This window comes from Gymnoscopelus braueri, assembly GCF_963280865.1.
Source record: "Gymnoscopelus braueri genome assembly, chromosome: 16".
Classification (NCBI taxonomy): Eukaryota; Metazoa; Chordata; class Actinopteri; order Myctophiformes; family Myctophidae; genus Gymnoscopelus; species Gymnoscopelus braueri.
Window position 1 is genome coordinate 26,682,659 of NC_137616.1, and position 15,347 is coordinate 26,698,005.

General features: G+C 42.4%; 1 protein-coding gene across 1 annotated transcript in view; it reads left to right on the plus strand.

Annotated features, from left to right (window-relative positions):
• Positions 1–15,347, plus strand: part of syne1a (spectrin repeat containing, nuclear envelope 1a) — a gene marked incomplete at its 5' end in the record, with an annotated part of 171,551 nt that overhangs the window by 27,556 nt on the left and 128,648 nt on the right. The window contains 19 exon segments of the mRNA XM_080452284.1: positions 438–581; positions 775–951; positions 2,285–2,443; positions 2,754–2,918; positions 3,291–3,425; positions 4,004–4,165; positions 4,418–4,626; positions 4,742–4,850; positions 4,961–5,125; positions 5,442–5,609; positions 8,296–8,460; positions 9,762–9,902; positions 10,136–10,296; positions 10,824–10,980; positions 11,415–11,642; positions 11,842–11,940; positions 12,487–12,674; positions 14,186–14,309; positions 14,527–14,693. Of these exon segments, the coding sequence (XP_080308410.1) occupies positions 438–581; positions 775–951; positions 2,285–2,443; positions 2,754–2,918; positions 3,291–3,425; positions 4,004–4,165; positions 4,418–4,626; positions 4,742–4,850; positions 4,961–5,125; positions 5,442–5,609; positions 8,296–8,460; positions 9,762–9,902; positions 10,136–10,296; positions 10,824–10,980; positions 11,415–11,642; positions 11,842–11,940; positions 12,487–12,674; positions 14,186–14,309; positions 14,527–14,693 (3,023 nt within the window).

Genomic DNA, 15,347 nt, shown 5'->3' on the forward strand with positions numbered 1-15,347 from the left:
GGGATTTCCACTGAAACACTACTGTCATACCAGTAGATATGTGAAGTTGTAGGGGCCCTTTGTTAAGCAATATGTTCACCAGCTTTCTGAGATGCTTTGCCTCCTTGTGATCTAGCTGCAATACATGTACTGTAGTCAAATCTTGAGTGTTCATTTAACTTAGACAGTGTACACAATACATACAGTAGAACCAAATGGACCTGGTACATTCGGTTCCATTTGTACACTCCATTTGAGTTAAATTATCTGTCAGGAATTTACTGTGTACACATGCAGGGCCAGGATGATATGTAATTGCTTTTTAATAATGTTTGAGCCTTTTAGTATGTCCTACAGACAATAATTACTGTAGTCTTCTCTTGAATGTAGTTCAAGTTTAGTTGTCTTCATCTCTAAGATGACTTTTTGCTCATTACTCCCACATCTCTCTCTCTCAGAATACCAAGCAAAAGGTCGTTGCCATGGAGACACAGTACAAGCTGGCTGCCCGTAGTGCTCAGCTCCTTGTCAAGGATGGGTCACAGGATGAGGGCGCTAGGGTCATGGCTGCTATGACAACGGTCAAAGGTCACCTGAGCAAGGTACGCGCCACCATCTAATGGAAAACCTAGGTTGAAAAACATTTTTTGTCTCTTTTTGACAAAGCAGCACATCTGAGGTAAAGTATGTCAAAGTACAACATCCCAATATCGTTTTCTCAACCTTTTTATCCACATCCTCCACATCACATCCTTCGGTCAATGTTTAGTTTTCCGTTTATTTGTGTATTTTCAGGTGAGAGAGCGGTGTCCATCCCTGGTGAGGGAGTGCCATGGCCTGCTGCCCCTGCTGGAGGAAATGGAGAAGCACGTCACTGGTTTCTACCAGGCTCTGGAGAGGGCCAGCCGCATCACCGCCGCTGCCAGAGACCCAGACACACAGACCCATGCCCAGCACAAACTCACGTGGCAGGTTAGATACTGCATAACTGCTGTGTCGCAGTTCAAAGAGCGGAACAAACTTTCAATCAAAAATAAAGATTACAGTTATCTAATGCAGGGGGCTTCAACGTTTTTCAGGCCAAGGACCCCTTAGCTGAGAGAGATGAAGCAGGGACTCCCACTACTTATTGGATTCATGTTAAATGTGCATTTAACCACTTAAACCTCAATACTTTGTAAACTTGTCCTTTGGCTCGGTACTTGGTCTTCTTTTTTTACCCTCTACACCAAACCTCTTCGCAGACGCGTTGTGAACTTGTACAACGGCTATTTTCGGCTTATGTTCCCCCCCGAATAGGGATCACACAAAGATTTGGCGGCCCCCCTGCAGTATCTCCGAACACCCCCTAGACCCTGGACATTAGTCCCCTGATCTAATGTAAAGTCCAGTTACGGTTGTCGTATATGATGAGGCATTAAACTGCGTGCTAGCAGGCTGGTAGTTGTTATAAGAAGTGGAGGAGAAGAGACGTCAGGACCATGTTTCCAACTCATTCATTTATTCCATAAAGACCACAATAAGCAGCATCTTAACAGCAGAGAGAGCCAGGAGCCCCAGCAGCCTCACGGCTTGTGGAGTGTGACCATTCTGAGTTAGATTTCAGTCCCCTTTTTAAACACTGTAGCTTTACATTTGAATACAGACATGTGCGGTGGGGGAGAGCCCCCACCTGTTGGTTAAGGAGATCTTTGAACATTGGCAAATGGTACTGATTAGCAACTGAATGCCAAGAAGCCAGACCTGATGTCTCCAGGTTAAATAAAAGGAAATGTACAGCTATGCAGAGTCCCTGAATAGTCAACAACACATTATTATCCTGACTTTAGCAAGGTACTTCTATCTGATTTTACTTGCACACTGTCATACAATATAAGCCAATTTACCACACGGTTAAATTATACTTCATCGCACATCCCTATCGCTTGACTAAAAGTATGTATTTTTGACTGAAAAAAGTGTAAACTGAAGTTACAATTACAATTCTGGCATTTAACAGATGCTCTTATCCAAAGCGACTGAGAAAGTTTAAGATTGGAGTAAGTTGCATGAATCCTAGTTAGCAGGTAAATGTTCAAGTAAATACAGTGCAAAGAAAACAATTAAATGCTACGATTAAAGTAACTAGGGTACCACCAGGTAAACATCAAACCTAGCAATCTGTCTACACAACTGGCTATCTAAATAACATACTTAGCATCTGTGGTCAAGCAAACGGTGTATTGATGGTTGATTGATTTGTATTTTTTACCCCCTTGGCAATTCATAAATGTACTGGTTTGTTCCTCCTCCTCTGTCTTCTCAGGACCTGCTGAACCAGCAGCAGAGCAGTAAACGTTGCCTCTCAGTGATAGAGAGGAACCACCACGCCCTGCAGAGGGCGCTCTCCAATAGTAAGGTGCTCCGAAACTTTGACCAGTCCCTCCTGCAAAAGAGAGTGGCCGACATACAGGGCTCAGCACAGGTTAGCATGATGTGCACTTACTAAGTGACATGAACACACACAGGTGTGCACAACAAACATACAGACACACGCACATGCACACGCACACGCACACACATACAGAATCGCAGCATTATACAGGAACTATAGAGAGTTAATTACTGTTAATCACATCACAGAACAGACATATCCCCAGAGACAACAGTACAGGTTAGCATTACTCATCTGTCTCATTATTCCACAGCTTAATGAAAGACGAACAATGCAATTATAATACATTACCTATGAGACTGTTCGCCCACGTCATGACCTGTACCGTGTCTTCTGTTAGGCCTTGATGAAGGAGGTGGGAGAGTGGAGGAGGCAGGAGGAGGCCAACAACTGTCTTAGGAGGAGGTTCGAGGAGTCCCGCCAGGAGCTGGAGCGGGTGCTGAGGATGGCTCAGGGCTGCCTGCGAGAGAGGGGAGACCCCGAGGAGCTGCAGAAAAAACACACAGTGAGCCCAAATCTACAGTACTGGCTCCTATGTGCCATTTTATATTCTGTTGATGATGGCTAAAGCAGCCATATATGTATGGCTAACATCAAGACGCTCTTACCGTTTTTGGGACATTTATGATCTACAATGGCTTGGATGAAGGATCTGAGTGTGTATCAATGGATTTTGTCAATACCCATGTTGAAATGATCCTGTTCAACATTGAGTTTGGTCTTTCAGGATATCCAGATAATGAAATGATCCCTTCTTCTCTTCTACCTCCTCTACCAACGCCTGTCTAGCATTGAAATTAAGCCTTTCATTGCAAGTTGACCCAAGCTCAAGTGTGCTTCCCTTGACCAAATCATGTATTGTTTTTATTCTGTCCAGGAGTTCTTCAACCAGATGGACCAGCGGATGTTGAGTGTGTTTCTGAAGGCGTGTGATGAGCTAACAGACATCCTACCAGAGGACGAGCAGCAGGGGCTGCAGGAAACTGTCCGCAGACTACACAAACAATGGAAGGTCAGAGGTCACCAGGACTTATCACTCTCACTAATTGCTGCATGAGTGGGAGTCAATACTTCATTAGCTTAACTAAGGAGACCATTACATCTGACACACTTTATTAGGATCTGTATGTGATTATCTGTACCTAGCAAAGCTGCAATCTATAAAATAAGTGTCTGAATAAAACATAATTTCAACCAATATGTACAGTATGTAAAGTATGTTAATACAATATAACTAAACACAACTGCAGTGGGCAGAGGTTTCCCTGCTCCTCTATTGAGACTAAAGAGATTAAATCGGTATAGGACTCCTATACCGATTTAATCTCTTTAGTCTCAATAGGACCACTACTGGTGGGCAGAGGTATTGAATGAAATTCCAAGGAAAATATCTCATCTTCCCAAATGAGCTCTCCATTATAGCCGAACAGTAGAAATGTCTGCACTCATGCAGGGGAGGGGGCCCGAGATCGGATCCTGGGGAGGACATAAAAGTTATGGATTGCAGCTTTAAGCCTTTTCGGTATGTTTTCACATTGGTCCTGGGTAAGATTTTTTTACTGACTCTCTAATGCTTGATTTCATTTACAGGATGTCCAGGGTGAGGTGCCTGCCCACCTGCTGCGTCTGAAGGTTGACGTGGAGCAGGCACGAGTGGGGGAGGTCCTGCAGGATTGCAGGGAGGAGCTAGACCGAGAAATGCGGGCTCTGTCTAGCACATGCACCAGTGAACGTGTGGTCAGGGAGCACAGGGTGAGATTTTATATACAGTATACTTAATCTTCGTATGACAAAAGATTATGTAATTTCAATGGGGGAAAGTGTCGCAAGATTATAAATTAGCCTTAAGAGGAAGTGGGGTTCACAGAGTTTAACCACTTTCAACCTGCTGTCCATATTTTGGGCACATCATTATAGGTGAAAATTCTAATTCAAATTCAAATAAATGCTACAATAACAGCTTAATCCACCGATGCTTTCTCTCACCTCGCCCCCACCTCCCAGGCATTCTTTAAGGAGCGCATGCCCCTGACATTGTGTGAGAAGAGGGTCAGGAACATGGAGGACGTATGTGAGAAGTTACCAGACAACGACTCCGCCCACCGAGCCCTCGACTGCAGCAGGAGGGCTCTGGCAGAGGTTAAAGGTCAAATAGAAACCATCTACCTCAAACTGCTGCAGCACCCTGATAAATGGAGGGAGTGGAACGAGATGTGAGGATTGACTGATGGAATTTAACATAAAAGCCTTTAAATCCAACCTTTTCACTGGTAAAAATGACCGAATGTAATTGCTGTGTTATGACAAAGTTTGCTTCCTCGTTTGTAGGTTCTGCGAGCTTTCTGATTGGCTCTCGTCTCAGAGGAGGCAGGTGAGGCTTTTGAGAGAGACGGCTAGAGACTCCAGCCATCAGGAACAAGTGGACGCCGCCATTCAGGTGAGCCTGACCTTTCCATCGGGGCACTAAAATAAAGTTAAAGTTAAAAATTCAGCTTTGGTAGGCTTTCATTTCTTTATGCTTCAATTCCAATTCCCACACTTTTGCAGGCCCTTCAGGAGGCAGTGGAGTGCCGTGAAGAGAACCTGTTGTGGCTGAAGAGCCGTCTGACCGTGCTGTCCGAGGTCAGCCCGGAACTGGAGGTCCAGAGGCAGAGAGCGGCCCTGGCCAAACTCTCAACTGACCTCAGGGCACTATTGTCTTCACTCTGTCAGGTAAAACCTTACTCACATTCATTCCAATAGCATCCAGTCTGCAAAGGTATAATGAAAACATACAGAAAACTAATCACTCTTTCAACACTCAACACTCAACACTGAATCCTTCCTTTCCTGCCAGTACTATATTGCGAGGTTGTAGTTGATGTTTTTATTCTGGAATATGAAACCACACTGGAACTATTAGTGATGTAGTCTTTTCCATGTATTAGTGTGTACTGCAAGTTGATTTTTATCATTTATTTTTGCATCACCATATGTTCGGAAAGTCCTGCCATTCCGTCATGCTCCTCTGCTCTCTTGTCTTTATAAGTGGGGCGAGGAGGGCAATGCTATGTCCCAGTGTGACGATCTCAGAGAGGACGTACGTGGTGCTCTAGAGGAGGTGCTGAGGGCACGGAGGGAGGCTCAGGAGCAGACGGACCAGATCCTGGAGGCTGAGAGTCTGGAGGAGGCCAGGCAGCTGTACCTCATACACCAGGTATGGGGGAGCAGTGTCGCTGTATTTTATATTTCTAGCAGCATAAGAGGGAAAGCTTGAAGTAAAACTGTTGCTGATGTATAAATTATGATGTGTTAAAACAAATGAGAAAGGCAAAATGGAAGTAATGCTCATTTTAAAATGAAGAAATTGAAGATGTTCAATATGTTTAAAATACAAACACAAGGAGACCTGTTTTCTCTCACTTATTTTAAGCAATTTTTTATATTATTCTAATCTGGGTGATTTGTTGTTTGATCGTTTGAAATTCTGGCCTCGTGGTAGCCTCGTGGTAGCCTGGCTCCAGACCATAGACACCCCCCCCCCCCCCCCACTCACTTAGTGAACTTCACGCTTCAGTCGGACAATCAGGCTAGCCTCATGGAGGTGCTAGGTGAAAGGTCATGGGGTCACCAAATTAACAGGTTTCTCCCTCTTGGGTGCATGAATGCGCAGAGCAGGTCATCTGTTTTATTGGCTGTTCTAGATTCATTTCATTGTTTCAAACATCATACTGAATGGTGGAGTGGAATTTCCTCAGCCTTAACTTAACATAAAATGCAGAGGCTCGTGTGTAGAGTGGCCGGTAGAGCGGCCGGATGGTGGGTCGAAGTGTCCTCGAGCAAGACGCTGAACCCCTAATTGCTCCCGATGAGCAGGTTGGTGCCTTGCATGGTTTCCTCCGCCATCGGTGTATGAATGTGTGAATGGGTGAATGTAATGCACAATCTATGTAAATACGCTTTGGATAAAAGCGCTATATAAATGCACCATTTACCATTTACCACTGAAACAGTCACAGTAAAGTGGTGCTTTCTGTCAGAGAATCATTCGAAAAGTTTCCATTTAAAATGTGCACAGCCAGCTTGGCAGAGATTGCGTTGCATACTCATGGGAGAGTCACTTAATGGCAAAATAATAGGCCCTAAGCAGAACTTGTATTGTTACAAATGAGACACACATAAAAGTTACATTCAGTGAGCGAAAAAGACAGTTTTATCAACTGTTGATTTTATCCCCAATTTAGTCATTGCTATTGCCCCCATGTACCTTATATAGTCAGCTCAGCTGCCACTGCCAACTCCTCTTGGGGAGGCTGCTTCTTTTCACCTGACAATGAGGAGTTTTGCTGTGAGGGCATAATACATGAAGAGGAACATGCTGTTCTACCTAGTTCCACTCCCTGCTGAACAGGCACCTGACCTACCTATAGGAGACACTAGTACAGCACCAGAGATAACCCTCCCCACCCATGAGCACAGCTGTGTTTGTTGGAGCGCCTAACCAAGTCTGAGGCACTGCGGAGAAATCAAACCTCCACAATGATGGGAAAGAACTTTAGCCCTACACCACCCGAACGCCAGCAGATGTTGTTGTCAAACACACTGAGGCAAACTATTCTTTTGATGTGTTCTTGGACAATAGCAAACATGTATCTTGCTGTATAGTTTGTGACAATTTGTCACTATATTGAATCAAACTCAGCCAGATTTTAAAAAGTGGGTGAAATAAAAAGTAAAAATCGTGATCCCTTTAGTTGTTGGGGTGTTTGCACAAGTCCATTTGCACATGGACCTGAAATTAAGCCTCTGCATTTACCCATCCTAGCTATTAGGAGTAGAGGGCGACTATTTTAACTGAGCCCGGGGAACAGTTACAGTGTCTTGTTCAGGGCCACTTCAATATGAAGCATGAAGGAACCAAGGATTCTCAGACGGCCTCTCTTCCTCCTGAGCACGATTGTGTTGTGTTTTCTCTTAATGTATTATTTAGACAAACCGATATTTAGAAGCAGTGTTCTTGAATCACCAAGCTGATCTGGTACATTCAAATTTATAAAATGCACTGAATCCATCTCAGTGAGACTGGGATGGAGCGTTCAATTTGAGAAAAAACGAAAAGAAAAATAGTGTTTGAGAGTAACAGGCTCTTGTAGATTTCACTGTATAAACTGAAGAGTTTTAGATTCACTGGGGAGTAACTTGATGCAATATTAACATGAACCATGAAGTGAGCCACGAGACGCTCTCGTGGGGGTCGCAGACTAAGAATAACCAATATGAGGGGGATACCGTGTTCCGTCTGGTACAGAGGGTCAGGACGTCATAGAGAACATATGGGTCTGAAGCAGACGACTGCCCTAGAAAACTCTATTATTGAAAAATGATGCCAACTCACTGGAACATTGTGACATGTCTAGTGCTTTCTGTCCATTAATGTTACTTTCTACTTTGTTCAGTTCAAGTCGGCTCAGCCATTTTTATTTCCTGCCAATGCTAATTGCCCATCATAATAACTTTCATGCTGTCTTTAAAGGGGGTGTAAGTGATATTTTGTCTTAATTGAAGCTGATATATGAGTACTCTCTCCTGATTGGATGAAACTGGCAACCCACCTGAAAATAGGGTGACCACTGTTTCTGAACAAACACTCTATAGCAACGATTACTATCAGAATATAGAACTTTAACTTTTTAATAAAGAAAACCCTGTTTTGTTTAACCCTGTCATCTGACATTGTGTGTGTGTGTGTGTGTGTGTGTGTGTGTGTGTGTGTGTGTGTGTGTGTGTGTGTGTGTGTGTGTGTGTGTGTGTGTGTGTGTGTGTGTGTGTGTGTGTGTGTGTGTGTGTGTGTGTGTGTGTGTGTGTGTGTGTGTGTACTGTGTCTGTGTCTGTGTATGTTGCAGCAACACCTAAAGCGTTTGCATGATGATAGGAAGGAGGCAGAGCTACTGGTGTCCCACTGCCGCGAGTTGCAGGAGGGGGAGGGGCTTAGCCAGTCGCTACGGGAGCTGGAAGGAGCCTTCAGAGAGGTGGACCGCAAAGCTGTGACACAAGAACTCAACCTGCAGGTAGAAGGACTGTGTGGTTCACTATGTCACTGTACTAATGTACTCTCATGTTGTCAATGACTCATGTGTCATTGATCTACAGTATCACAGCAATTCCCCACTGGTGCGTCATGAGGATATTGCAAATGGGCCCCCAAATAATTGGCAAAACACTAAGGTTTTAATGATAATGTAACCAGGGTTCCCACGGTCATGAAATTCCTGGAAATATTTTGAAATTAGATAAACAGTTTTCCAGGCCTGGAAAACGTTTGAAATGAATCAAATGTACTTTTCAGGATTCAAATTTTAAAATGGCAAAAGTCGCAGATCTACAAACTCAAAACGAGTCGCTTCGCACAGCGTTTCGAGCTTGTAGATCTGCTACTTTTGATGCTTTTGTGTGATGCTGTATGATTTAGGAAAAAAGTTAAACTACGGAGATAAGAGGTTTCTGCCCGACAGCAACGAAATACATTGTTTTTGTCTAACATTACGTGAAAGATGGGTAAAATGCAGTGTTACTCGATACGCTGTTAGCTTGTAGATCTGTTCTTTTTGTCACGTGACACTTTCTTTCAAGTCTGTCTTGGCGCATTGATGGCACACTGGTTTGAGAGTGTGATTATTGCACTGTATGATTTCTATAGTCCTGGAAATGGGGTAAAATACTTTGGAAAGGTTATGGAAAAGTTTTGAAAATTCATTTAAAACAATGTGTGTAACTATATAAAAAAAGGTCAGGGTATTTTTTCTTTAAAACCTTGAAAATTTGTTTTCATTGTAATACCGCTAAATAGGAAATTAAAGTATACTACGTTAGTTCCTTTGATCCATGCCGGAACACAATTGATTGATTAATCAATTAAATAAACATGCTCTGAAGACACACTGTAGCAAGCAAACGGAAATGGAAATGTAAAAAAATATTATATTTAAAGATATTTTAAAATATATTATCGTGAACGGAAATGACCAACGATGACAACTTCCTTTGCACCACTTTCAGGGGCCGTAGTTACAGACTCAATATAACATTCGAAGATTGTGGAATATTTGTCTGGCTTGAGAGGCTGTAATTATGCTAAGTGTTTTTTGTGCTTTTTACCCTGTTGTTACCCTGGGTTACATCTTTCATTGGCATTAGTCACACTACAGTATCTCTATGTATGCCTGCATATCAGTGGCTACAACATCTGTTAGCGTGACTGTGTCGGAGTTTGTCACAGTTTACCTGTGGTGGCTGTATGCCTACTAGTACTCTTAACTATAACTATGCCCACTACTATACTATTCTTTTCTTCTCTTCATATCATCTCCAGGCAGCTCTGAGTTCCTGGCAGGACTTTGAGGCAGAGAGAGAAACCGTCTGGAGGTTTGTCAGCAACATCAACACAGCAATGAACAAAGAACTCATCTTCAACAGCCTGGACAGCCTCCGAACTGAACTGGACCACAGCAAGGTACTGTGTGTGTGTGTGTGTGTGTGTGTGTGTGTGTGTGTGTGTGTGTGTGTGTGTGCGTGTGCGTGTGCGTGCGTGCATGCCTCTTGGGTAGTGTAGTTCTCGTAATATTCTTATTAATGTTGATATAAACAATGCAACTCATGTTCATGTGTACGTGTGATGTGTTCTGCATTTGCATATGTGTGTGTGTTTGGGTCCTATATTTGCTCATCTATTTGTCCTGTCTATAGGAGTTCATCAAGAGAACGGAGGAGTTTGCGGCTCGGGCAGATTTGCTCCTGGAGAAGGCAGTAGATATTCTTCTGGGACCTAAGAATCAGACAGTACTCCTGCAGCAGGCCCAGTCCTCCAGAGAGATGGTCTCACAACTGCAAGACCAACTCAGAAAGAAGTATTTATCTATTATTTGATTTGACTTTACTTTACATTATGTATATTTATAACACATATATAAATAAAACACCTCAGAAAAAGGTACTGTCTTTTATTTGTTCTCAATAAAATGTCCAAATGATGACAGACCGTGTGGTCTGTAGCAACTGTTTTCTGCTACCACAACAGTAAAATCTTAAGAGCACTTTGGCAGAGTTATGTGTGCATTCTGTACCAAATAATAGTGACTTGACTTGAAATGTGGCCCATAGTCTGTATCATAGGTACCTTGCCAATTTGGAAGTGTTTGACCATGTGCGCATGTGTGTTCTTTACAACTCTAAAGGCGGTTACACACCGGCGAATATGCGAATATACGCAAAATTCGGATGCTTTTTTCGCTCCGCGAAACTGGTGTGGAAGCTTGCATTGACTTTATAAGGTTTAAAAAAAAACGTATTATTCGCATGAAAAAAATCGCCCCGGTGTGTAAGGACCTTTAGAATGAAAAAGAAGCTTTCTTAACCCAGTGTCCTGTCCTTCCAGTGTTGTCCAGCTGGAGCTGGTATGTCTATGGTGGGAGGGTTTCAGCAGTGAATCAGAGGCCTTTTCCTGCTGGATCTCAGAGAGAGAGCAGGAGCTAGAAAGGGCAAGGACAACAGCCTCCTTAGATCCCCTGGACAGTCACATCAGCACAGTGGAGGTACAGTACAACACACAAGTCGTACATGATCATATCCTTTCAATCTGGGCAATGGTGTTTTTGTTTGGTAGCCAATAGCCATAGATTAAATGTTAGAGTCGAAAAGGTATAGCCTGCAGCAGTGTCCATATATTTGGCCAAGGCTTATTTTTGACTGGACCACAACAGCGAGGCCAGCCCTACAAAAGCGAATGCCTGTGACTGACTGACTGACTGACTGACTGACTGACTGACTGACTGACTGACTGACTGATGAATTTACACCACTGGTCGGTTGGTAGGCCCAACAACCACCTAGCCATTCAGTTGTGTCAAATTAAACGCCCTCTAGCATTATATACACAGGGTACAGCCATATGCTTGGTTTTGACCTAGTCTTGCTTAACAATAGTTAGATAGATTCAACCATCTCTTTCTTACTGCTGTCCCTTCAGGCGGTGGGGGCGGGGTTAGAGGAACGAGGGGCTGTTCTTGCCCACCTGGAGGCAGAGTGTGAGGCCCTGTCAAAGTTTGTGACCCCTGGGGAGGTGGAGCGTATCCGGACAAGGCTGGCCAACATGGGGCAATACTGGGAAGAGCTGAGGGGGAGAGTGGAGCAGCTGGGTGGACAGCTCACCCAGAGCGCCTCCTACAGGCAGACATGCAGTGACAACCTGGAACAGGTAACCCATTATACAACTGATGATATTATTGTGAAATATTGTAAGCAAGCAGCACATGAACAGTTTTAATTTGGGGTTTTCTCTGATGAGAGAATTTGGACAGCACCTCAATAGCTTTAAAGGTTTTGTGTAGAAAAGTTGATAGGAGTATCAATTTTAATATTTAGTCATTTGATTAAGTGATATTTGTCATCATCAGGTGAAGAAAACAATGAATGACCTCAAGCAGAAGCTGGATTGTCCGATCACATTTTGTTTATCATCATCTGAGACATACAAAGGGCTTCAGGAACAGATGGTAGGTACACCAAATGACATCTAATCAACAGTAAGACTTGAAAATGTGAGCCCCACATTCTTCAACATCAGAAAGATTTCTTTCCAAGTGTGATCTGAATAGGCTAGGTCTCTTTTCTAGAAGGTGACATAAACATTTCCTGTTCTTGGTCAGTTTCTTATAGCTTCATTTGATTGGCTCAGCATGAGATTTGAACCGGAAACACATACTGTATGAAGGTGTGTTTCCAGTTCAAATCTGCTCCTGAGCCAATCAAATGAAGCTATGAGAAACTGAACTGGAATAGTAAATGTGTATGCCACTTTCTGGAAAAGGGAACTACAAATCCAAATAGCATACCCATTATTGAAACACGTGACGCATTTCTCACAATAAACTGCAAATAACAGTATCTTACAATCCCAGTTTAGCCAAAACTAGAGGACCTTAGAATGAAATCGAACTCAACCCCAACCCACTACCCAGGCTGACAAATAACACACTGTACTGTATAATGTAAAGTACACTGGAGCCAACTACAAGTTTCTGGTTGTGTGCTTCCTCCAGGAGGTCTGCCAGGCTCTGGAGCAGCTGAGGCCCAGGCTGATGGCTCTGTGTTTGGCCACGAAGAGGCTTGGAGAGGGGAGTGAGCTGGAGGAGGAGGTGGATGACCTCCTGAGGGAGCAGGGAGAATACACGGAAAAGGCCACAGAGACAAAAGCTATGCTGGAAAATCTTCTAACATTATGGCAAAGGTACAGCTGCTAGCAAAAAGCATGCCTAAATGAAAGACTTCGACCATCTCTAAAGAAACTACATAACGAAACACAAAACAAAACAAAAAATTTGTAAATTATTTATGTATAAATAAATCAGTGCTGTAGTTTGATCTACAGTAAGTCCTGTAATATGATTATTTTTGTCAAATGTATAATACCCAGAATCAGAAAGTTTAACCACATGGGATACTTGGACTAGCTCTTATGTTTACTTCTTATTATAACAAAATCTGTGTGAGATAAATTATGGTCAGAATCCTATAAGACGAGGTTGAACACAGAAAGAAAAAAAAATCACTGGTATTTTGGGGACCTTTTTATGTTCTACAATCGGATTACACACAAATATATTGAAACAAGCTTTAGTCTCTGTCTTGTAATATTTGGTTTATTATGATCCATCTTCCGATGCACCTGCACTGTAATTATACAGCTGCAGAATCTGTACGGCGGCTGTTGTCTAGACAAAGAAACATGATTCATATGAAGTTGGAGATGACTCCTGTAATAGGCTGCATGTTAATTGTTCATGTTCTTGGAAATGTCCTTTTGTCCTCTAAACTGTTTCTTTGTCTTCATCAAAGTCTCCTGAGCTTGCCACGTCTCCTTTCACTGCCTTGCATCATTCACACATCTCTTTATGATGTACAGTACCCTCTCTTTGTCTCTGATGCTGTCTGTCCCCTGGGCAGCCTCTGCACTTATGATGTAATGACATCCTTTTTCTCATCGTGCCTTTTGTTCTCTCGTAATTTCTCATTGCTTATATCTCTCTCCGCAAGCAAACTAAACACAAGCAAAAAACAAATAGGCGATAAATAAGACAATAAAATATGAGCACTGTGATCTGTAGCACTGCTACAAAGTATCAAACAGAAAAGGGTTATGCTTCACTGGAGGTGTCAGGATAGGTCAAGGTCTGTGTGTGTGTGTGTGTGTGTGTCTGTCTGTCTGTCTGTCTGTCTGTCTGTCTGTCTGTCTGTCTGTCTGTCTGTCTGTCTGTCTGTCTGTCTGTCTGTCTGTCTGTCTGTCTGTCTGTCTGTCTGTCTGTCTGTCTGTGTGTGTGTGTGTGTGTGTGTGTGTGTGTGTGTGTGTGTGTGTGTGTGTGTGTGTGTGTGTGTGTGTGTGTGTGTGTGTGTGTGTGTGTGTGTGTGTGTGTGTGTACAGTCAACCTCATCTCTTGCCCTGCAGGTGTATGTATTTGGGATTACGTACAGCAGTGGATGCTCTGGGGAGATAGAGCTGCTCTATTATGACCCTGTCACTTACACTGAGCCATGGGCAGATAAGAATAACCCAGACACCATATCCTTTTGTGTGTGTGTGTGTGTGTGTGTGCGTGCGTGCATGCATGCACGCGCATGTGTGTGCGGGAAGGACCATGCTTATCAGCATCAGTCTGTTGTTCGGTATACATGGTGTACTGTACAGCAGTGCACTGCAAACTGCTCTTCACCGTAATATTAAAAATGTCTTCTAATTTTCAGATTTGAGAAGGAGAGTTCCTCCATGAGAGGCTGGCTGGACAGATGTGAGTCTGTCTGTTGTCCAGACAACAACCTGCTCTCTGTGGACAAAATAAAGCTTAAATATGAACATCAAAATGTACAGGTAATTCATTCATTTTTACAGGTACTTGTTTATTTCACTTGAGTCATAATAATCGTATTAGAAATACACAAATGGATTAAGACCAGAATGTTCGTCCTTGTTGATTCATATATCATATACTGTACATGTAATACAATTTGGTTGCTGTTGTTGTTTTTCTTGCTTGTTGTGTTGATACAAACAAACCTACCAATAAATAATAATGTCACCTGTACAGGAGATGCAGAAGGAATTACCATCCCATGAGGCGTTGTTGCCGGGTCTAGAGAGCTTGGGGCAGCATTTGTACCCCACCTTACCTGAAAGTTGTATCCAAGAGTTCACTGAGGACCTGTCAAAGCTGCAGGAGAGATGTACCTTGCTAAAGGACAACACAACACAGAGGTACTTCTCTGGCTTTCTAGTTTTGGATGATTATACTGATTATTTGGTAACACTTTACCTAAAGGTCGAATCTATAATGCATTATAATCGCATTTATAAGGCATTAGAACACTCGTTATAATAATCATGTATGACAACTTATAACAACGTCTATAATGTATTATAAGTGCTGGTCATAATGCATTATAAGCTCAGTGGAACAGCACATTATAACTACCTTAACTTAGCTAGTTTAAGTGTCTTTGTTATAAGTTGTTATACATCATTATAAACACTTATAACGTGTGTTATTAAGCAATATAAGGGCAATATAATGGAATTGGATGCATTATAATGCATTATAAATGTGATTATAATGCATTATAGACCTGACCTTTAAGTAAAGTGTTACCTGGTAGTTATAATGTGCGGTTCCACTGAGTTCATAATGCATTATGACCAGCACTTATAAATTATATTATTATAAGTTATAATACTTCATAAACCTTTTTATAAGTTGTTATGCATAATTATAAACATTTATAACAAGTGTTATAATGCCTTATAAGTGCATTGTAATGCATTATAAATGTGGTTATAACACATTATAGACCCAACCTTAATATAAAGTCTTACCGATTAGGGAAATAAATCATTTTATATACCAAACAGTCA